The following is a 24,873-nucleotide window of genomic DNA, read 5'->3' on the forward strand; positions in this document are numbered from 1 at the left end:
AAATTGATATAGAGGATGTACAGAAAGATGGCCTTCACTACTCAAAAATAGGCTATTCAAAGTCTCGCATCTGAGCCCGACAGATGGATACATACAGAGCATTTGGAAAGTATTCAGACCTCATGACTTTTCCCACGTTTTGTTACATTACAGGTTTTTTCCCCAATCTACACACCATTTTTTACATGTTTTATTTAACTAGGCAAGTCAGTTAAGAACAAATTCTTATTTACAATGACGGCCTACCAGAAGGAAAAAGGCCTCCTGCAGGGACAAGGGCTGGGATTAAAAATACAAATAAATGAAAGAAAAATGTAGGACAAAACACCAGAGAGACAACACTACATAAAGTGAGACCTTTTTGCTGAAATATCACATTTACATAAGTATTCAGACCTTTTACTCAGTATTGTTAAAGCACCTATGTTAGCGATTACAGCCTCGACTCTTCTTGGGTATGACACTACAAGCTTGGCACACCTGTATTTGGGGAGTTTCTCCCATTCTTTTCTGCAGATCCTCTCAAGCTCTGTCAGGTTGGATGGGGAGAGTTGCTGCACAGTTATTTTCAGGTCTCTCCAGAGATGTTCGATCGGGGTTCAAGTCCGGGCTCTGGCTGGGTCACTCAAGGCCATTCAGAGACTTGTCCCGAAGCCACTCCTGCGTTGTCTTGGCTGTGTGCTTAGGGTCACTGTCCTGTTGGAAGGTGAACCTTTGCCCCCAGTCTGAGGTCTTGAGTGATCTGGAGCAGCAAGCGGGCTGTCATGTGCCTTTGACTGAGGAGTGGATTCCGTCTGGCCACTCTACCATAGAGGCCTGATTGGTGGATGGTTGCAGAGATGGTTATCCTTCTGGAAGGTTCTCCCATCTCCACAGAGGAACTCTGGAGCTCTGTCAGAGTGACCATCAGGTTCTTGGTCACCTCCCTGACCAAGGCCCTTCTCTCTCGATTGCTCAGTTTGGCCGGGTGGCCAGCTCTAGGAAGAGTCTTGGTGGTTAAAAACCTCTTCCATTTAAGAATGATGGAGGCCACTGTGTTCTTGGGGATCTTCAATGCTGCAGAAATGTTTTGGTACCCTTTCTCATAATTGTGCCTCAACACAATCCTGTCTTGGAGTTCTACGGACAATTCCTTCAACTTCATGGCATGGTTTTTGCTCTGACATGCACTGTCAACTGTGGGACTTTATATAGACAGGTGTGTGCCGTTCCAAATCATGTCCAATCAATTGAATTTTACCACAGGTGGACTCCAATCAAGTTGTAGAAACATCTCAAGGATGATCAGTGGAAACAGGATGCACCTGAGCTCAATTTCGAGGTCTCATAGCAAAGGGTCTGAATACTTATGTAAATATGTTTTTTAATTTGAATATATTTGCAAAAATGTCTAAAAACCTGTTTGGGGTATTGTGGGTAGATTGATGAGAATTGTTTTTATTTAATCCATTTTATAAGATAAGGCTGTAATGTAACAAAATGAGGAAAAAGGGGAAGAGGAAGAGGGGTCTGAATAGTTTCCGAATGCACTGTATACTGTTCACTATTTTAGTTTCTGGCTCTTGTTTGATATGAACTCTTACCCGTAAATGGAAGGGTATGAATAAAGAAAGCAATGTGGAATGCAACGTCACATAATAGTGAATAGTGGAAAAGTGTGAGAGCAAAAAAACACATTACAGGACGGACGTTGATGTCAAAAAATATTTATATAGTTCCAAGAACTCTTCTGTGGATCAGTAAGACTGTAGGGAGAACTACCAGCACCTCTTTGCAATAAATGGAACAGTTCCTGATCATTCCCCACTGGTAGAGAAGTAGTACCATTCTCTCTAGCCCTCCCTCTTTCTCTCACCAGTGGGAAGACATGGGAGATCTTGCCGTCCGGTGGCAGCTTGGCTCCGAAGCCGTAGGCGGGGAACATCTTGTCACTGTCGTAGTCCTGGATGATCTCCCCCACAGCCTTCAGGGCCATAGCGTAGGCATTCATCTGGTAGGGACTCATGTAGTGCAGAGAGGTGGGCTGGGATGGGTTACCTGGAACACAGCAACAGAGCATATATTATTTATTTATTTCAACCCATTTTCACAAATAGCAGCTGGTTAGCTAATTAGAGAAAGGTTAGCCATTTGTTGGCAAAAATATATGTCCAAGACAAGAAAGCTTACCAGCAGCCAGCAGCAAGCAAGGCTGGTACTCATGGGGGCTGTGTGTCACGCCCTGACCTTAGATATCTCTGTTTTCTATATATTTTGGTTAGGTCAAGGTGTGACTAGGGTGGGTACTAGGTTTTTGCATGTCTAGGGTTTTTGTATGTCTAGGGGTTTTGTATGTCTAGGGGTTTTGTATGTCTAGGGGTTTTGTATGTCTATGTTTAGTTGCCTGTCAGCACTAGTTTGTATAGCTTCACGTTTCGTTTGGTTGTTTTTTGTTCATTCATTAAAAAGAGAATGTACGCATACCACACTGCACCTGGGTCCGATCCTTATGACGAGCGTGACACTATGTCAAATACTCGAGGGAGTGTAATTAGCTCAATATTAGGAGTTGAGAAATAATAATTAATAGAAAGAATAATTATTAGAAAGAAAATATTCTCCTCATTTATATTGTAGATACTGTATGTAATTCAAAATTGGTTTATTGTGTTGTTCCTAGAGATATTCATGAATATACCATGCAGTATACCATGTTAAATAACCCTGCTTTTGATGACAGGTTAGCATAATATTATTTCATAAGGACTTTAGGGAAACGTCCTTCAGTAGCCTAAAAGAGATTAATAAACAACAAACTGTATCAGTAATTTGGCTACACTTACCATTAGACGCTGTGAAATCGATGGCCACTGTGAAGTTGAGTTGCGTCCTGGTGAGACAATGATTAATTATGATGAATAACAAACTTTACCAGGCAAAAACATAATAAAGTCTAGAAAGGATATTGTTTGTTTAAACAACGCAAAACAATTTCAGACATGCACGCTAGACTGAGCAAGCCATCAACATCAGCCTCTAACGTTAATGGAACATCACTAACATTGGCCTCTAATGTTTATGCAAAGTTATTAAGAGTGGGCTCTAACATTAATGCAAAGTTATTAAGAGTGGGCTCTAACATTAATACAAAGTTATTAAGAGTGGGCTCTAACATTAATGCAAAGTTATTGAGAGTGGCCTCTAACATTAATACAAAGTTATTAAGAGTGGCCTCTAACATTAATGCAAAGTTATTGAGAGTGGGCTCTAACATTAATACAAAGTTATTGAGAGTGGGCTCTAACATTAATACAAAGTTATTGAGAGTGGGCTCTAACATTAATACAAAGTTATTAAGAGTGGGCTCACCCTCCCCGGATGAAGTCCACAAACGTGTATTCTGACTCCACTTTGAAGGACAGCAGTGTCACCTTCAGAGGATAGAGAGAACGGAGAGATGGGGGAGAGAGAGGGAGGGAGGGAGGGAGGGAGGGAGGGAGGGAGGGAGGGAGGGGAGAAACAGGGTGATAGAGAGGGAGAGAAAGAGGGGGGGGGAAATAGATGGCAAAGCAAAACCTTTACTGATATGACATATCACATTGGCAATGAATCCTATCTATAAAACAATGAATCCCATCTATAAAACGCCGACAGGTGGAGATGGGAAATCTCAAACGATACTCACTGTCCCTGAATTGACGTATTTCTTCTTCTTGCCTTTCTTTTTATGGTTTAGAACCTGAACAAAAACGTGTAGGGAAGGGAAAATTATATATTAGGGCGGCAGGGTAGCCTAGTGGTTAGAGCGTTGGACTAGTAACAGGAAGGTTGCAAGTTCAAACCCGAGCTGACAAGGTACAAATCTGTCGTTCTGCCCCCTGAACACCCACTAAGAGTGGCCTCTAACATTAATGCAGGCCGTCATTGAAAATAAGAATTTGTTCTTAACTGACTTGCCTAGTTAAATAAAATAAAAAAATAAAACAGATTGATACAGATGTCTTAGAAAAGAGGACTGTTTGATTTCACCATATCGTTCAGAGTATGTACTGTAGGTGTGGAAAGAAATTGGACCGAATCTAACATTTTATATTATAAGAGATGGAAGACAGATGAAAAATAACTATTTTTTTGGCGGGGATATTTGAGTGTATTCGAAAATTGGGAAAATCACAAAAATGCTTCACTGCTCATCTCATTATTAAAGATACAATATGACAAACAGTTGTAATATAGGAAGCTGAGGATGTGTCCTTAAAGCTGCAATGTGTAACTTTTTGGGCGACCCAACCAAATTCACATAGAAATGTGAGTTATTGGGGTGGCAGGTAGCCTAGTGGTTAGAGCGTTGGACTAGTAACCGAAAGGTTGCAAGATCGAATCCCTGAGCTGACAAGGTAAAAATCTGTAGTTATGCCCCTGAACAAGGCAGTTAACCCACTGTACCTATACCATTATTGAAAATAAGAATTTGTTCTTAACTGACTTGCCTAGTTAAATTAAAAAAAGAATGCTTTCTCTATGGAAGCAGTAAAGGTGCACTATGCTTCCCATTCTTCAGTTTTGTTTTTGCGTCTTTTACTTTTGGTTTTACGCACAAGCTGAAAATATAATATTTTTGGTTACGGAAAATATATTAGATGGTCTCTAAAAAATACCTGCTTGTTTTGTCACAAACTGAAATTAGGCAAACTATTCAATTTTTTTGCAACCAGGAAATGCATAAACAGTACAGTCAGTTGAAAATGTCCTACATAGATAATAATATAAACCTATGAGCAAAATACATTTTTATTTGTATATATTTTTTTTGAAAGTCATGCGTCCAACCAAGCCGCACCCCAACCCAACCAAGCCGCGCGCATCCAACCCGGAAGCCAGCCACACCAATGTGTCGGAGGCTACACCGTGCACCTGGCAACCTTGGTTAGCGAGCACTGCGCCCAGCCCGCCACAGGAGTCGCTGGTGTGCGATGAGACAAGGATTTCCCTCCCTAACCCGGGCGACGCTAGGCCAATTGTGCGTCGCCCCACGGACCTCCCGGTCGCGACCGGTTACGACAGAGCCTGGTCGCGAACCCAGAGTCTCTGGTGGCACAGCTGGCGCAGCAGGACAGCACCCTTAACCACTGCGCCACCCGGGAGGCCAAAATACTTTTTTTTTTTAATGTATTTTTCAGTATATTGTGCTCACTAGGATACATGCCTAAGTGTTGCAGGCTGTAAGTGTTCCCTGTTCTTTTCTTTTTTTTACCTCATAGACGTTGAACTGGCTCTGGCCTCTGGAGAATTCTCTGTAGCTGGTGGTGAACTCGCCAATGAAGTCATGACTGTGGGAATAGTTGCGAGAGTAACACCTGCAGCATCTGAAAGAGTACCATACTGAAGGAAACACCAACCCCGGCCCCTCATCTTCATCTAAATAGCATCACCTAAAGCCAAATAGGACATGCCTGCTTTCAATCGACATGTCCTATTTAGAGAGGAAGCCCCATCAGTAGCCACCATCAGTGAAGAAGGAAGGGAAAGAGGACAGAGATGGAGGGAGGGAGGCAGTCTACACTCCCATTCCCTTAATAAAAAAAGGGGACAGAGATGGAGGAAGGAGGTCAACACTCATATTCCAGTCATAAAGAAGAGGACAGAGAGGAAGGGAGAGAGGGAGGGAAGGAGATATGGAGGGAGGGAGGAGGTCAACACTCATATTCCACTCGTAAAGAAGAGGACAGAGAGGAAGGGAGAGAGGGAAGGAGATATGGATGGAGGAAGGAGGTCAACACTCATATTCCACTCATAAAGAAGAGGACAGAGAGGAAGGGAGAGAGGGAAGGAGATATGGAGGGAGGGAGGAGGTCAACACTCATATTCCCTTTCATAAAGAAGGGGACAGAGAGATGGAGTGAGGGGGAGAGAGGGAGAGATGGAGGGAGATGAAGAGAGATGGATGGAGATGAAGGTAGGGAGAGATGGAGGGAGGTCAACACTCACATTTCCCCCATAATGAAGGAACAGAGAAATGGAGGGAGAGGGATGGAGGGAGGGAGAGGAAGAGAGAGATGAAGGGAGGGAGAGAGGAAGAGAGAGATGAAGGGAGGGAGAGAGGAAGAGAGAGATGAAGGGAGGGAGAGAGGAAGTGAGAGATGAAGGGAGGGAGAGAGGAAAAGAGATATGGAGGGAGGAGGTCAACACTCATATTCCCCCCATAAAGACGGGGACAGAGATGGAGGGAGGGAGAGAGAGTGATATGTACACTCTCCATTCTGATATCACATCTGACTTGTTAAAGTTCCAGTCAGTGATTTGTGGTTGTGTGTGCTAACCCTAAACCGGAACCGTATGAGATAGAGTCCCCCATTTTAAGATTCCCCTCCAGAGAAAGGACGAGGGATGACATTTGAGGGAGATTTGGAGCGTCTGATGGTAAATGAAATGGATGAAGGATGAAACGAGAGGAGGTGGAAGAGAGAATAGGGAGAGAGAGAGAGAGAGAGAGAGAGATGGAGGGAGGGAGGGAGAGAGAATAGAGCGAGAGAGAGAGAGCGAGAGAGTGAGAGAGAGATGGAGGGAGGGAGGGAGAGAGAATAGAGCGAGAGAGAGAGAGCGAGAGAGTGAGAGTAGAGAGAAAGAGAGAGACAGAGAGAAAATTACCTTCCATTTCGGTCCCAATCATACACATCCACCTTGACCGTCCTGGAGAGAGGGAAGATAAGAGAGAAAGATGAGAATCACAGAGAGGTGTGTGTGTGCGTGTGTGTGTCTATGTGTGTTCCAAGTCAGTGATATATGAGGCATACAGTAGTTCACCCACCAACTACGAAGAATTGTTGAAACATTATTCTTAAATGGTCACACAGATGCATTTTCACTCACCTTAAAGGATTTCACCCAGTCAAACGTATTATGTAAATAGACAACAATATACTGTTTATTGTATTAATTAACAATATAATATGTTTAATTTGTGTGAATCACAATTCACAAGTATATCAAAGCTGTATCCACTAGCAATACATTCCAAAGTAATAGTGTGTGTTTGTGTGTGGATGTGTTTGTGTGTGTTTGATAAACCGAGATAAACTAAACATCGTGGAACCTCCATGTTGGTCCCAATAACACCAGTGCTGGCCTCTGAGACAATATGGCCGACTGCTGGCATTATTCTGACCACCACAGAGCATTATGGGTACTGTAGTACATCATGCTACAGCAACATTCCAAAATCATCAGTATTGAGGGCAGACAGGACTTAGTCCCACAGTCTTGCCAATGGCTCAGCTAGCAAGGTGCTGGCAACATCAGAGTTTGATTCTGGCATGGATCATACTGGAGAATATACTGCTGTAGCCTATTCTCATTTTTACATTGCTTGTGTCCTTTACCAGCGCTTTGAGATTCTCTCTGTAATGGAAAGCACAATGAAATAAATAAATATTTATAATTTATTAGGTTGCTTTGGATGAAAGCTTCTGCTGAAATTCCCCAAAATAGCTAATGTGGTCATCTCTTTGCCTTGGGGGCTAAGTGACTTTTGACCTATGCTGTTGGCTGTCTGTGTGTCACTCACCTATCATAGTCTCCGTTACAGAGTGCTCGTACAGGGATGGTGAAGGGCTGCCAAACAGGGTTCAGAGTATTCTTTATTACCTCTGTCTTATGGCAGATGGTGAACCTACAGTACACAGCAAACACAAGGAGCTCTGACTACAGATACTGTACAGGGATGGAAAGGTATTAACCACAAATACCAAAGAATATGGTGAACCAACAGAAATAGAATGGCTTATAAGGGTACAGTCGAATGGCCGTGGTCTGAGGGGATTTCCCCTCGCTTCTAGTAATTACAGTGCCTTGCGAAAGTATTCGGCCCCCTTGAACTTTGCGACCTTTTGCCACATTTCAGGCTTCAAACATAAAGATATAAAACTGTATTTTTTTGTGAAGAATCAACAACAAGTGGGACACAATCATGAAGTGGAACAACATTTATTGGATATTTCAAACTTTTTTAACAAATCAAAAACTGAAAAATTGGGCGTGCAAAATTATTCAGCCCCCTCAAGTTAATACTTTGTAGCGCCACCTTTTGCTGCGATTACAGCTGTAAGTCGCTTGGGGTATGTCTCTATCAGTTTTGCACATCGAGAGACTGACATTTTTTCCCATTCCTCCTTGCAAAACAGCTCGAGCTCAGTGAGGTTGGATGGAGAGCATTTGTGAACAGCAGTTTTCAGTTCTTTCCACAGATTCTTGATTGGATTCAGGTCTGGACTTTGACTTGGCCATTCTAACCTGGATATGTTTATTTTTGAACCATTCCATTGTAGATTTTGCGTTATGTTTTGGATCATTGTCTTGTTGGAAGACAAATCTCCGTCCCAGTCTCAGGTCTTTTGCAGACTCCATCAGGTTTTCTTCCAGAATGGTCCTGTATTTGGCTCCATCCATCTTCCCATCAATTTTAACCATCTTCCCTGTCCCTGCTGAAGAAAAGCAGGCCCAAACCATGATGCTGCCACCACCATGTTTGACAGTGGGGATGGTGTGTTCAGCTGTGTTGCTTTTACGCCAAACATAACGTTTTGCATTGTTGCCAAAAAGTTCAATTTTGGTTTCATCTGACCAGAGCACCTTCTTCCACATGTTTGGTGTGTCTCCCAGGTGGCGTGTGGCAAACTTTAAACAACACTTTTTATGGATATCTTTAAGAAATGGCTTTCTTCTTGCCACTCTTCCATAAAGGCCAGATTTGTGCAATATACGACTGATTGTTGTCCTATGGACAGAGTCTCCCACCTCAGCTGTAGATCTCTGCAGTTCATCCAGAGTGATCATGGGCCTCTTGGCTGCATCTCTGATCAGTCTTCTCCTTGTATGAGCTGAAAGTTTAGAGGGACAGCCAGGTCTTGGTAGATTTGCAGTGGTCTGATACTCCTTCCATTTCAATATTATCGCTTGCACAGTGCTCCTTGGGATGTTTAAAGCTTGGGAAATCTTTTTTGTATCCAAATCCGGCTTTAAACTTCTTCACAACAGTATCTCGGACCTGCCTGTTGTGTTCCTTGTTCTTCATGATGCTCTCTGCGCTTTTAACGGACCTCTGAGACTATCACAGTGCAGGTGCATTTATACGGAAACTTGATTACACACAGGTGGATTGTACTTATCATCATTAGTCATTTAGGTCAACATTGGATCATTCAGAGATCCTCACTGAACTTCTGGAGAGAGTTTGCTGCACTGAAAGTAAAGGGGCTGAATAATTTTGCACGCCCAATTTTTCAGTTTTTGATTTGTTAAAAAAGTTTGAAATATCCAATAAATGTCGTTTCACTTTATGATTGTGTCCCACTTGTTGTTGATTCTTCACAAAAAAATACAGTTTTATATCTTTATGTTTGAAGCCTGAAATGTGGCAAAAGGTCGCAAAGTTCAAGGGAGCCGAATACTTTCGCAAGGTACTGTATATTTGTATGGACCCGAAGAAATTCCTGATGCCAGTGATGGCAAACGAGACGCTCATTTTAACGTCTATGAAGTGGGTACAGAGCACACACAAAGCATAGCGCTATCAACCACAAACACCCAGGAAATGAAAGCGTTGTTCTCTCCAAAATCAACATTTTGACAGATGTGATACATAACAGACGATAAGGGAAGTTAACTCATCTTGATACACGCATGCCCACCACACAGACATAAACACACACACTCACGTTCCGTCTTCATTGCTGCGATAGAAGACCAGGAAGGGATCTGACTTGCCGAAGAAGTCTTTTTTGTCCAGCTTGTTGGCACACAACTGCATAGTGGCAATGTCCTGAAAGAAAAGACAAGTCTCAGACAAGTCTAAACATTAAACCAAGGTGGTGGTATTAATCGGAAAAGTATTCAGACCCCTTGACTTTTTCCACATTGTTACGTTACTGCCTTATTCTAAAAATTGATTACATGTTTTACCCGCCTCAATTTACACACAATACCCCATAATGACAAAGTAAAAACGGGTTTCTAGATTTGTTTGCAAATAAAAAAATATATATAAAATAGTGAAATATAAAAATGTACATAAGTATTCAGACCCTTTACTCAGTACTTTGTTGAAGAACCGTTATCAGCAATTACGGCCTCGAGTCTTCTTGGGTATGACGCTTCAAGCGGTTCTCCCATTTTTTCTGCAGATCATCTACAGCTCTGTCAGGTTGGAAGAGGAGCGTCGCTGCACAGCTATTTTCAGGTCTCTCCAGAGATGTTAGATCGGGTTCAAGTCTGGGCTGTGGTTGGGCCACTCAAGGACATTCAGAGACTTGTCTCAAAGCCACTCCTGCGTTGTCTTGGCTGTGTGCTTAGGGTCACTGTCCTGTTGGAAGCTAAACCTTCGCCCCAGTTTGATGTCCTGAGCACTCTGGAGCAGGTTTCATCAAGGATCTCTCTGTACTTTGCTCCATTTATATTTCTCTCGATCCTGACTAGTCTCCCAGTCCCTGCCGCTGAAAAACATATCCACAGCATGATGCTGCCATCACCATGCTTCACCGTAAGGATGATGCCAGGATTCCTCCCCGTGTGACGCTTGGAATTCAGGCCAAAGAGTTCAATCTTGGTTTCATCAGACTAGAGAAACTTGTTTCTCATGGTCTGAGTCCTTTAGGTGACTTTTGGCAAACTCCAAGCGGGCTGTCATGTGCCTTTAACTGAGGAGTGGATTCCATCTGGCTACCATAAAGGCCTGATTGGTGGAGTGCTGCAAAGATGGTTATCCTTCTGGAAGGTTCTCCCATCTCCACAGAAGAACTCTGGTGCTCTGTCACCTCCCTGACCAAGGCCCTTCTCCCTCGATTGCTCAGTTTGGCCGGGTGGCCAGCTCTAGGAAGAGTCTTGGTGGTTCCAAACTTCTTCCAGTTAAGAATGATGGAGGCCACTGTGTTCTTGGGGACCTTCAAGGCTGCAGAAATGTTTTGGTACCGTTCCCCAGATCTGTGCCTCGACACAATCCTGTCTCTGACGTGTACTGTCAACTGAAGGGAACTCAATATAGACAGGTGTGTGCCTTTACAAATCATATCTAATCAATTGAATTTACCACAAGTGGACTCCAATCAAGTTGTAGAAACATCTCAAGGATGATCAATGGAAACAGGATGCACCTGAGCTCAATTTGAGTCTCATAGCAAAGGGTCTGAATATTTATATGGTTTTTCTGTTTTTAATTTGAATAAATTAGCAAAAATTTCCAAAAACCTATTTTAACATATTCAAATATAAAAATCTTGCATTTTTACTATTTTTACAACCAAGTGTTTATGATAAAGGTTGATTCTGGTTTGGAAATGGTTTAGGGGTTGACAGGTTGGATTCAGCAACAAATCAATGCACTTTCTATCACCATACTATAGCCCTTGTCTGCAGTCAAATCCCCAAATCGCCCTCTAGTGGCCTCAAGGGTGGAATATTATTAATATTTTTCTTAATTTGATAATAATAAATATTATTTTTTAAAACCTGCAGAAAATCTGGTGTTTCTATGTCAAACGTTTTTGTTATATTTCAGTCTTCTGTGATGTATATAAAGTGTTATCTTGGGATACAACCTAAAATGTAATACATTTCAACTCTATATCTGACATGGTATAGGTGTCTTCTTTTTTTAAGCCCATTAGTAACCATGTAATAAGATAAAAAAAGAGTACCAATAAACGTAATGGTAAAAGCATTAAGTAACCTTTTGGGCGACCCGACAACAGCATGTAGAAATGTGAGTTATAGATCTGTCATTCTCATTGAAAGCAAGTCTAAGTAGCGGAAGATACGTTCCGTGTGTCCTATTTCTATGCTTTTCACGCTTAAGTTTTGTTTTTGCATCTTTTACTTCAGTTTTGTACACCGGTGTTCAATTAAGCTGAAAATAATATAGTTTGGATTATTGAAAAGACATTGCACAGTGGTTTATACGGTACAATAAATTCTCCACACTGCTTGTTTTGTCACTAACTGAAATTACGCAAACTATTAGAATTTTAGCAATCAGGAAATGTCAGAGCGATTTCTGCATATTGCACCTCTAACAAGTATGCTGTTAACATCCATATTCATCATATTTCACAGCGAAACCTCTGAGAAAGCCAAAACAAAAGACTCTACCGAGGTGGAGCAGCTCAACCATATAAATAGAATAGAATAGATAGACCATCACAGAACATTGACTTGAATGGGTATTACCGTTTTAGTAACTACATTTTTATGAGCCTGACATCCTGTGGAAATCACATCTTTCGGAGATCTGGGCGAAGTAGCAGAGTAAACACAACATTTAATCTAGCATGCAGCATGCCCCTTCCTTTCTTTGTCTGTAATGAACGATACACTTTACTATATTCTCTATGTTTGATGATACAGAACTTAACTTGTGAATGCATAGTTTTCAGAGCCCTATCCCGATACCCCCAATAGAGATGGAATGAGAATAATACTTCATCTCAATGGGTATTCCTCTGTTTTCTCCTCATTCATTAGACAAATCATTCCCAGGAAGTCAAACTGTGTGTGTGTGTGTGTGTGTGTGTGTGTGTGTGTGTGTGAGTGAGTGAGAGAGAAAGAGAGACATAATAACGGAACATAACCTGTCTCTAATTATTCACCCACCAAGAAAAAGAGGAAAACATTTGAGATAGAGAGATAAATCATTCATAAATGAGTGGAATCGTCAATGTCGTTGTTCACTGTCTGGATGTATATTTACTCCAATATTGTTGTCTACATTACCTGACAGAATGATAATCTTTCACTGCTTGTGCCCCAAATGGCACCCTATTCCTGACATAGTGGGGCCCAAAGGGTTCTGGTCACAAGAAGTTTGCCATGTAGTTAATAGGATCCTTTTGGGACATTACCACAATTTTATATTCTGTCATGATGCTGAAGGCATTTAGCCTAAAGTACAGATATGACCTAGTAGAGATATGATCCAGCCTAAAGTACAGATATGACCTAGTAGAGGTATGATCTAGCCTAAAGTACAGATATGACCTAGTAGAGAATGATCTAGCCTAAAGTACAGATATGACCTAGTAGAGATGTGACCTAGTAGAGATGTGACCTAGTAGAGATATGAACTAGTAGAGATATGACCCAGTATAGATATGAACTAGTAGAGATATGATCTAGTAGAGATATGACCCAGTATAGATATGATCTAGTAGAGATATGATCTAGTAGAGATATGACCCAGTATAGATATGATCTAGTAGAGATATGACCCAGCAGAGATATGACCTCGTAAAGATATGACCTAGTATAGATATGAACTAGTAGAGATATGATCTAGTAGAGATATGATCTAGTAGAGATATGATCTAGTACAGATGTCTTTGTATAGATATGATCTAGTAGAGATATGACCCAGTAGAGATATGACCCAGTAGAGATATGACCTAGTATAGATATGATCTAGTAGAGATATGACCCAGTAGAGATATGACCCAGTAGAGATATGACCTAGTATAGATATGATCTAGTATAGATATGACCCAGTAGAGATATGATCTAGTACAGATATGTCTTTGTATAGATATGATCTAGTAGAGATATGATCTAGTATAGATAGATAGATATGACCTAGCAGAGATAGGGTCTAACCTAAAGTAGAGATATGACCTAGTCTAAAGTAGAGATATGACTTAGTCTAAAGTAGAGATATGACCTAGTAGATATATCACCTAGTCTAAAGTAGAGATATGACCTAGCCTAAAATAGAGTTGTGACCTAGGCTAAAGTAAAGATACAGTATCGCCTAGACTAAAGTAGAAATATGACCTAAGTAGAGATATGACTGTGTTCCCTTTTTATGTTTTTATTATTTCCGTCTCAAAACATTGTGTGTGTATGTGTTAATTCTTCTATCCTTGTGGGAACCTAAAATCCCCGCAAGGAAAAATCTCCCCCGTGGCAACATTTCCCACATCCCCATGAAGACTATTTAAAATGTAGGGATTAGGTTTAGGGTTAGAATTAGGGTAAAGGGTTAGGATTAAGAGTTAAGAGTCAAGTTTAGGTTTAGATTAGGTATTAGGGTTAGTGTTAGGGTCAGGGCTTAGTGGAAATAGGAATGGAAATCAAGTTTATGTTCCCACGAGGATAGAAGAACAAACAGTTTTGAAAAAAGTACCCAACTGTCATACTTGAATAAAAGCTAAGAAACCTTTGTAGGAAATGGCTAGTAAAAGTGAAAGTCACCCAGTAAAATACTACTTAAAAAAAAAGTAAAAGTCTAAAAGTATTTGGTCTGAAATATACTTAAGTATCAAAAGTAAAAGTACAATTATAAATCGTTTCATATTCCTTACATTAAGCAAATCAGAAGGCACCATTTTCATGTTATTTTAATGTACGGATAGCCAGTGGCACACCAACACTCAGACATTATTTATAAACAAAGCATTTGTGTTTAGTGAGTCTGCCAGATCAGAGGCAGCAGGAATGACCAGGGATGTTCTCTTGATAAGTGAGTGAATTGGACCATTTTCCTGTCCTGCTAAGCAGTCAAAATGTAACGATTTATTTTGGGTGTCAAGGAAAATGTATGGAGTAAAAAGTACATTATTTTCTTTAGGAATGTAGTGAAGTAAAAATAAAAGTATCAAAAATAGAAATAGTAAAGTAAAATACAGATACCCTAAAAAACGACTTAAGTAGTACTTTAAAGCATTTTTACTTAAGTACTTCTCAAGTACTTTACACCACTGAGAACAAAATGTGTGTGTGTGTGTGATAACCAGAGATAAACTAAACGACGTGTGTTTTACTGACCCTGCAGTTACTCAGTTCCTCAGCGGTGAATATGATGTTCCCACACTTCTTCCCTGGGATCCCACTGGAGAGAGAGACAGTTCAGGGAGAGGAAAGAAAGAAATACAAAAAAATTACACGTACTGGTTTCGGGTCCTGTGTGGGTGATTTGTGTACATAATTAGCTATTGCAATGCATGTGGAATGGATCTATTAGTGTGCCTCTCTGTACGCGATCATGTGTACATGGTATGGAAGGTAGAGACCTTGATTGAAATAGATATGGACACACACCATAGCTCACCTCATGCTAACAGTTGTGGTCTAAATGGTCAATCCTGATACCTTTACTACCGCACCTTCAGACTCCAAATCAACAGGTCAGAAAACAGCCCATCACTCCACATTAGCACACCACATAATACACCCAGTGGAAGAGGACAGACCTCAGATCAGATTTTGGGATGATTAAATTATCTTTCATATAAACAGACCAGGGCAGTCCAGGGAGATTCTTCTCCTCCTTCACACATGTTCTGCATCCCCAATGGCACCTTATTCCCTATATAGTACACTACTTTTTACCAGAGCCCATAAATAGGGAATAGGGTGCAATATGGGACGCAATCATAGAAAATAGATGAGGGGTTACCATTCAATCCAAGCAGACCAATTATTTTTAGGGCCTATCGGAGTTTCTATCAAATGATGTATGAGGTGATCAGGGAATTATAATGACATTCAATTGAAAAATGGAGGCTGGACGGGCTGGTGTTAAGAGAGGAATCCCTATTTAACAAGCAGCTTTTACATTTCTGGTACCGCTATTGATCAATTTGTTGTGAGCCATGGTTTGGGAATAGTTTCATTAGACGTGTGTCAACGACAGAGAGAGGATTAGAAGCATCAGGTTTCGCTTCCCAAGAAGATCATTTATATAGAAAAACAATTCACAATGTTTGACCTTTTAATGGCACCAGACCAAGGCTCTGCAAGATATCAGTTTGTCTCCGTGGATGGTTTGTTCCTCAAGGTTCTGTTTTAGGACCACTATTGTTTTCACTATATATTCTACCTCTTGGTAATGTCATCCGGAAACACAATGTCAACTTTCACTGCTATGCGGATGGCACACAGCTGTACATTTCGATGAAACATGGTGAAGCCCCAAAATGACCTACCATGGAAGCCTGTGTTTCAGACATAACGAAGTGGATGGCGGCAGATGTTTTATTTTTAAACTCAGACAGAACAGATGCTAGTTCTAGGTCCCAAGAAACAATGAGATCTGCTGTTGGATATGACAATCTTTAAGGTTGTTCAGTCGTCTCAAATAAAACTGCGAAGGACCTCTGCTTAACTCTGGACCCTGATCTCTCTTTTGACGAATATATCAAGAATATTTCAAAGGACAGCTTTTTCCATTTTCGTAACATTGCAAATATCAGAAACCTTTTGTCGAAAAACGATGCAAGAAAAATTAACTCATACTTTTGTCACTTCTAGATTAGACTACTGCAATGCTGTACTCTCCGGCTACCAGGATAAAGCACTAAATACACTTCAGTTAGTGCTAAACACAGCTGATAGAATCTTGACTAGAACCAAACAGTTTTATCATATTACTCAATTACTAGCCTCTGGCTTCCTGTTAAGGCTAGGGCTGATTTTAAGGTTTTACTGCTAACCTACAAAGCATTACATGGGTTTGCTCCTACCTATCGCTCTGAGTTGATCCTGCCGTACATATCTACACGTACGCTACGGTCACAAGACACAGGCCTCCTTATTGTCCCTAGAATTTCAAAGCAAACTGAAGACTCATCTCTTCAGTAGGTCCTATGATTGAGTATATTTGGGCCCAGGGGTGCGAAGGTGAACGGCAAGGCACTAGATCGACGAACCGCCCTTGCTGTCTCTGCCTAGCCGGCTCCCCTCTCTCCAATGGGATTCTCTGCCTCTGACAGTATTGCGGGGGCTGAGTCACTGGCTTACTAGTGCTCTTCCATGCTGTCCCTAGGAGGTGTTTCACTTGAGTGTGTTGAGTCACTGATGTGATCTTCCTGCCCGGTTCTGCGCCCCCTCTGGCTCGTGCGGTGGAGGAGATCTTTGTGGGCTATACTCAGCCTTGTCTTAGGGTAGTAAGTTGGTTGATATCCCTCGTCGGATGGGGCCACAGTGTCCCCCGACCCCCCCATCTCAGCCTCCAGTATCTATGCAGCAATAGTCTATATGCCGGGGGGCTAGGGTCAGTCTGGTATATCTTGTGTAATTCTTGTGTCTTATTTGGTGTCCTGGGTGAATTTAAATATGATCCCTCTAATTCTCTCTCTCTCTCCCTCCCCTCCCAGAGGACCTGAGCCCTAGGACCATGTCTCAGGACTACCTGACCTGATGACTCATGGCTGTCCCCAGTCCACCTGGTCGTGCTGCTGCTACAGTCTTCTGCCTGCGGCTATGGAATCCTGATCTGCTCACCAGACGTACTACCTTGTGCCGGACCTGCTGTTTTTGACTCTCTCTCTCTCTACATGCTGTCTCAAAAGGTTGAGACCTGCTGTCTCAACCTTTGAATGCTCGGCTATGAAAAGCCAACTGAGATTTACTCCTGAGGTACTGACCTCTGGCACACTCTACAACCATTGTGATTATTATTTGACCCTGCTGGTCATCTATGAACGTTTGAACATCTTGAAGAACAATCTGGCCTTAATGGCCATGTACTCTTATAATCTCCACCCGGCACAGCCAGAAGAGGACTGGCCACCCCTCATAACCTGGTTCCTCTCTAGGTTTCTTTCTAGATTCCTGTCTTTCTAGGGAGTTTTTCAGCGCCACCGTGCTTCTACATCTTCATTGCTTGCTGTTTGGGGTTTTAGGCTGGGTTTCTGTACAGCACTTTGTGACATCTGCTGATGTAAAAAAGGCTTTAGAAATATATTTGATTGATTGAGATATTCTGTTGAATCTGACAATTAATCTTAGAGGTTGTACAGTCATCTCAAATAAAACTGAAGTAACTCGGCGTTACTCTGGACCCTGATCTCTCTTTTGAAGAACATATCAAGACCATTTCAAGGAGAGCTTTTTTCCATCTACGTAACATTGCAAAAATCAGAAACTTTCTGTCCAAAAATGATGCAGAAAAATTAATCCATGCTTTTGTCACTTCTAGGTTAGACTACTGCAATGCTCTACTTTCCGGCTACCCGGATAAAGCACTAAATAAACTTCCGTTAGTGCTAAATACGGCTGCTAGAATCTTGACTAGAACCACAAAATTTGATCATATTACTCCAGTGCTAGCCTCCCTACACTGGCTTCCTGTCAAGGCAAGGGCTGATTTCAAGGTTTTACTGCTAACCTACAAAGCATTACATGGGCTTGCTCCTACCTATCTCTCTGATTTGGTCCTGACGTACATATCTACACGTACGCTACGGTCACTAGACGCAGGCCTCCTAATTGTCCCTAGAATTTCTAAGCAAACAGCTGGAGGCAGGGCTTTCTCCTATAGGGCTCCATATTTATGGAATGGTCTGCCTACCCATGTAAGAGACGCAAACTCGGTCTCAACCTTTAAGTCTTTACTGAAGACTCATCTCTTCAGTGGGTCATATGATTGAGTGTAGTCTGGCCCAGGAGTGGGAAGGTGAACGGAAAGGCTCTGGAGCAACGAACCGCCCTTGCTGTCTCTGCCTGGCCGGTTCCCCTCTTTCCACTGGAATTCTCTGCCTCTAACCCTATTACAGGGGCTGAGTCACTGGCTTACTGGGGCTCTTTCATACCGTCCCTAGGAGGGGTGCGTCACTTGAGTGGGTTGAGTCACTGATGTGATCTTCCTGTCTGGGTTGGCGCCCCCCCTTGGGTTGTGCCGTGGCGGAGATCTTTGTGGGCTATACTCGGCCTTGTCTCAGGATGGTAAGTTGGTGGTTGAAGATATCCCTCTAGTGGTGTGGGGGCTGTGCTTTGGCAAAGTGGGTGGGGTTATATCCTTCCTGTTTGGCCCTGTCCGGGGGTGTCCTCGGATGGGGCCACAGTGTCTCCTGACCCCTCCTGTCTCAGCCTCCAGTATTTATGCTGCAGTAGTTTGTGTGTCGGGGGGCTAGGGTCAGTTTGTTATATCTGGAGTACTTCTCCTGTCCTATTCGGTGTCCTCTCTCTCTTTCTTTCTCTCTCTCGGAGGACCTGAGCCCTAGGACCATGCCTCAGGACTACCTGACATGATGCTGGCCGTGCTGCTGCTCCAGTTTCAACTGTTCTGCCTTATTATTATTGGACCATGCTGGTCATTTATGAACATTTTAACATCTTGGCCATGTTCTGTTATAATCTCCACCCGGCACAGCCAGAAGAGGACTGGCCACCCCACATAGCCTGGTTCCTCTCTAGGTTTCTTCCTAGGTTTCGGCCTTTCTAGGGAGTTTTTCCTAGCCACCGTGCTTCTACACCTGCATTGCTTGCTGTTTGGGGTTTTAGGCTGGGTTTCTGTACAGCACTGAGATATCAGCTGACGTACGAAGGGCTATATAAATACATTTGATTTGATTTCGATTTGATTTGATTGATTGATATTTATATTGGTATGAATCTGCTTCCATGAGCTTGTGAAGTAACAATGGTTGACACAACATTCAGAATCAGAACAAGTTGACAGACGGTCAAATCCATCATGTAATTGAATGTTTTGCTCCATCCACTTGACATGGCATAATACATCCTCTAAGAGATAGGATGATTAACATGCTTGCTGTGAGATCTAAGGGTGTTGTCGTAAACACCCTTGCCACACACACACACACACACCTGTCGGGTTGACAGCCTCTTTACAAGGCTGTCCACAATGTTTACAAAGCCCTTGAAACTTCTCTACCCAGCATTGCAGGTCTTCTGTATTCTCTGCTAAGCCACTGTGACAGCCTGATTACTTCACAAGGGCACACTCAGATTTAGTTGCTGTCAGGAAAGACACCCTAACACCCTTGGTTCTGTTAAACACACACGTACGCACATATAAGCACAAACCCACACACATGCACAAACAAACAAACACACACACACACAACCTCGACCTCCTCCACCTCCTTGTAAGTACAGTCACACCGGCATTGAGATGAGAGGCAGGTAAAAACTCAGACAGCAGCCATCCAAACCATAATTAATTGACGGGATTTTTTCCTTCCTCTGTTATTTTTTAAAATAATTTTTGCCTCCTTCCATCCTTCCTCGTTTACAAGAAGCCCTAATGTTGATGATATATGAGCTGCCTTGCGTCTCGACTTCTAATGACTTCCACATGTAGCATGTTAACATGAGGCCTTCCTTTGACATTCAACACATCCCAATTCTCCACCCCTCTCCTGAAGTGTGCACTCACTCCCTGTTATGGATTTAAAAATCTTAGGAATGGTTTAAGTATTGGCTAGTGGGATTTTTCCACCATTACAAGTGCACACTTCTGGAAAAAGGATGAGAATCAAGACATAGCCAGTCTCTCACCCCCAGGCCCAATTCAAACACTACCTGAAAGGCTGGATGTCTCTATTGATGCCTTGTGAAAATGGTTTCATCCAGAGGCGCAACTTTGGATAAAAAAAATGTGGTGGACATAACTTTATAAACACTAAAGAAAATCCAGTCGGATAAACACTCCAAACAGCCTACCTGACCCCTCAGAGGCATCCACATGGTCCTAAAGCACACAGCGGCCTCGTTTTGTATCACATTCCAATGATAAAACTGGGGGGGGACAAAAATTGAAAGTTGCGGCCCTGGTTTCATCTCAGGGATATATTGTGGAACTACAGCACAGCAGGTAATAGAGATGATCAATATGAGTGAAGTCAATACGTCATGTCATTTTAGCATGCCATGTCACCAACCATTTCAGATTGTTCTGAAATCGTTTCTGTAGATAGAAACCGATAAGATTAGCATTCCTGAAACATAATTTTGTTGAGATATAATTTGATTGCACCCAAATTGGCCATTTTGATAGGATTCATATTATCTTCCATAAATACATTACCAAACATCCAATTTGGACTATAATTCTTCCTAACAATGAGTAAGACATGAGGAATCCCCCCAAAAAATATCAGTTCTGTATGTCTGACAAGTAATATGGAGCTGCAGCTTGGAGTATTGTTTCTTCAACCTTTGTAATGTATTCCCTGTGAATCTGGTGATAGATTTCTTCCAACTTTTCTTTGCAACTTTGAGTAGAAAACCAATTGCTTTTGCTCATGATTAAAATAAATTGTGTGATCATTCTCACAATTAAAGCCCTCCATGAAAGCAATTCAGTTTGTCCACGTCTTAGACACTTAATTTGTGTACAGGAAACGGCCCCTCTGTTTGTGGTTTATTCCCTTGAAAAAACGGTCTGGATTACTTATACCATTCCTGGCAATTGGCGAACAGGCAAACCATTAGGCTACAGCAGTTCTAATGGTTTCAATGTTATGGTCTCTAATGGTCTTTAATGGTAAAAGTCCCACCATTATTTTGACTATTCAAGGAGTTGAAGCATTAGGTTGCTAGGAGAAGGACAAACTGAATTGCTTTCATGGAGGACTGGCTTGACCACACAGTTGACCACTCTATTTATTTTAATCATGAGGAAAATATATTTGTTTTCTACCCAAAGTTGTAAAGAAAATGTTGTGTTCCATTTAATTAACACAAGAGACCAGCAAAATTGATAACAGGGTGTGGTGGCAGTAGCAGGAACAGCGGCATCTAGTGGTTAAAACTTGGTACTTTCGAACCCATTTATGGTAAAGATTGCAAGGGACTTTAATGGCTTATTTCTCTGAACAGGGGAAGAAAACCATCACCAGATTCCCAGGGAATACATTACAAAGGACGAATAAACAATACTCCAAGCAGAAGCTCCATACTACTTGTCAGACATACATAACTGATACTGTATACTGGTTGTTGTTTTTTAAATAATTTTGTATAATTTTATTGGATCATCATGTCTTACTCATTGTTAGGAAGTACTATGATCCAAATCGGATGTTATGTACTATATATATTGAAGATTATTTGAATCCTATTAATTAAAATTGCCAATTTGGCAGCAATCAATTAGCTTAATTTCTCAAAGATGAAATTATATTTTAACAAAATAATGTTTCAGGAATTCTAATCTCACCTGTTTCTAACTACACAAACGATTTCCAAACAATCCGAGATGGTGGGTGTCTTGTACTTTTTGAGGTGGAATGACTGTGTGTGGATGTGTGTGTTTCCAGCAGTCTCCACACACACACCGTTGTCCTCCCAGACCTTCCACTGCCTGCTGAGGTTCCCCTCTCTCCTACACACACACACACACACACACACAATACTGAGTCACATTGCTAAACCTGCTGTGTAGATTAATGTTATGTATTTTATTCATCCTCCACAGCTTTACAGTGGGGTTCCCCCACCCTGTCAGCAGGCACTTAGTTAAAATAGCTGGGCTAGAGCACGTTGGCGGGACCCCTGACTGTCACTGTTGCATAATACCAGTTAATTTACACTATTCCCTGTCCTTACATGACAGAACGATTGCAACCATTATAATCCAGAACTTGATTGTAGACTAGATCATCTCCAACACAATCAATACAGGCCCATTAACTAATACATGAAACCGATTGTAAGGTCTGACCATCCATCAATCATCTAAACAGGGGGAGAATACAAAGTTAGAGACTATACATAACCTTTGCCTCTGGGGCTTCTGTTGAGCCAAAAGGGGTGCCTTACTGTACATGGACAGAATACTGTCCAGAAATGTGTATGAACCATACAGGCATCACTCAAGCCAACGTTCGAGGTCAACAATTAGCAACTCAACTTTTGTAACAAAGCAAACCTTATTTCAGAAGTGAGAATCCAAAGACGACATACATGTATGTCTTTGTCTAGGTTTTGCTTTTGATTCTCAGTTTATGGTGGCATGTCCCTAAGTCCTCTATGAAAAGACTAGAGCCAGCGGGAGTTGAAGAGAAATCATTAATTACAAATAGGCATCCAATATCTATGACCATTGATTAAACACATTTTGAAATATTATCAATAGAATAGAAGTAGCTAACAGGATTCATCAAAAATAATATACAAAACTATCTTAAACATACTATACAGTGCGTTCAGAAATTATTCACACCCTTTGACTTATTACACATTTTGTTGTGTTACAAGATGGGATTAAAATGTCATTTTTTTGTCAACGATCTACACAAAATACTCTGTCATGTCAAAGGGAAGAAAAATTCTAACTTTTTTTTAATCATAAAAAATGTAACATTATTATATCTTGGTTCCATAAGTAGAATCACCTTTAGCAGCGATTACAGCTGTGAGTCTTTCTGGGGCTTTGTACACCTGGATTGTACAATATTTGCAAATGATTCTTTAAAGAATTCTTCAGGCTAAGTCAAGTTGGTAGTTAATCATTGCTAGACAGACATTTTCAACTCTTGCCATATATTCTAAGTAAAAACTGTGACTAGGCTATTCAGGAACATTCAGTCATCTTGGTAAGTAAATCCACTGACCTACTTGGCTGAAAGGTGAATCTGTCTACCAGAAAGCAGACTGAACAAGGTTTTCATCTTGGATTTCGCCTGTTCTATTCTATTTATTTTTATCCTAAAAAACTCCCTAGTCCTTGCCGATGACTAGCACATAGGTATGAAGAGCGCTCTTCATATTTTCAAGCATTTGCCCCAAACATAACGCTTTGTATTCAGGACATGAAGTTGATTTCTTTGCCAGATGTTTTGCAGTATTACTTTAGTGCCTTGTTGCAAACAGGATGCATGTTTTGGAATATTTGTATTCTGTACAAATTCTGGCTTCCTTCTTCCTTCTCTCTGTCCCTTTTTTTATTGTATTATTTTTATTTTACCTTTATTTAATACATTCTTATTATTCTTATTCTTTATTCTTATTCTTATTTTCATTGACGGCCTAGTGGCCGTTCAGGGGCAGAACGACAGATTTGTGCCTTGTCAGGTAGGGGGGTTTGAACTTGCAACCTTCCGGTTACTATTCCAACGCTCTAATCACTAGGCTACCCTGCCGCTCTGGAACTCTGGAACTGTTTTAAAGTCACCATTGGCCTCATGGTGAAATCCCTGAGCGGTTTCCTTCCTCTCCGGCAACTGATTTAGTAAGGACGCCTGTATCTACCAATACTGTAGGTGGCCTTCTTTGCGATGCATCGGAAAACCTCCCTGGTCTTTGTGGTTGAATCTGTGTTTGAAATTCACTGCTCGACTGAAGGACCTTACAGATAATTGTATGTGTGGGGTACAGAGATGAGGTAGTCATTACAAAATCATGTTAAACACTATTATTGCACACAGAGTGAGTCCATGCAACTTATTATGTGACTTATTAAGCACATTTTAAGTTCTGAACTTATTTAGACTTGGCGTAGCAAAGTGGTTGAATACTTATTGACTCATGACATTTCAGCTTTTCATTTTTAATTAATTTGTAAACATTTCTAAAAACATAAGTCCACTTTGACATTATGGGGTATTATGTGTAGGCCAGTGACACTTCATTTCATCAAAATATCTTCATCTTTTTAAATAACAGTCATCATTTGGGGCAAAGTTGGGGTTTTGTTAGCAAACTTGTCATGGTTTTTCACACCGAGACTGATGTGAACAGGTCTGAATACAACAAGTAAAGCAATTTCATTTTGGTTTGAGTGTGTTTAGTTTGACCTGTAGATTAAAAACCACCTACGTACTTTAGCAATATTATTCAAGTCCGGACACTCAGAAGATCAATGCCAGCACATTGTGATCTAGCCTGGTTTTCAAAGACACGGCAGGTTACTAGCTACACTAACTGTCTATGATATATACAACATTTGATCTATTCAGGCCAGTCCTCCCTCTTCACATCCCAAGAGTGGGTAGTGCCTAGTGACAGGTAGTCTGAGGAAGTGTTGCCACGTCCATGACCCCTCACTCCTGTGGATAAGTTGTTGCCATGGCGACATGTCATTGGTAATAATAGCCAGATCCGGAAAGGACCATCGAGACCAAGCTTCCTTCAGGTTTGTGTTTGGGATATACTGTTTATAGAAAGGCT

At 41.4% G+C, this 24,873-nt stretch overlaps 1 protein-coding gene across 1 annotated transcript in view; it reads right to left on the reverse strand.

Annotated features, from left to right (window-relative positions):
• The window catches only part of LOC139413830 (copine-9-like), a 134,628-nt gene that overhangs the window by 26,262 nt on the left and 83,493 nt on the right, over window positions 1-24,873 (reverse strand). Inside the window, exons 8-16 of the mRNA XM_071161619.1 lie at window positions 14,782-14,845; window positions 9,693-9,796; window positions 7,544-7,648; window positions 6,628-6,669; window positions 5,234-5,345; window positions 3,665-3,718; window positions 3,349-3,410; window positions 2,823-2,869; window positions 1,856-2,037 (exon numbers count right to left, since the gene is read on the reverse strand). Coding sequence (XP_071017720.1) covers window positions 1,856-2,037; window positions 2,823-2,869; window positions 3,349-3,410; window positions 3,665-3,718; window positions 5,234-5,345; window positions 6,628-6,669; window positions 7,544-7,648; window positions 9,693-9,796; window positions 14,782-14,845 — 772 coding nt within the window. The remainder of the gene's footprint in view (window positions 1-1,855; window positions 2,038-2,822; window positions 2,870-3,348; window positions 3,411-3,664; window positions 3,719-5,233; window positions 5,346-6,627; window positions 6,670-7,543; window positions 7,649-9,692; window positions 9,797-14,781; window positions 14,846-24,873) is intronic.

This window comes from Oncorhynchus clarkii, chromosome 7 (genome assembly GCF_045791955.1).
Source record: "Oncorhynchus clarkii lewisi isolate Uvic-CL-2024 chromosome 7, UVic_Ocla_1.0, whole genome shotgun sequence".
In the NCBI taxonomy this organism is placed as follows: Eukaryota; Metazoa; Chordata; class Actinopteri; order Salmoniformes; family Salmonidae; genus Oncorhynchus; species Oncorhynchus clarkii.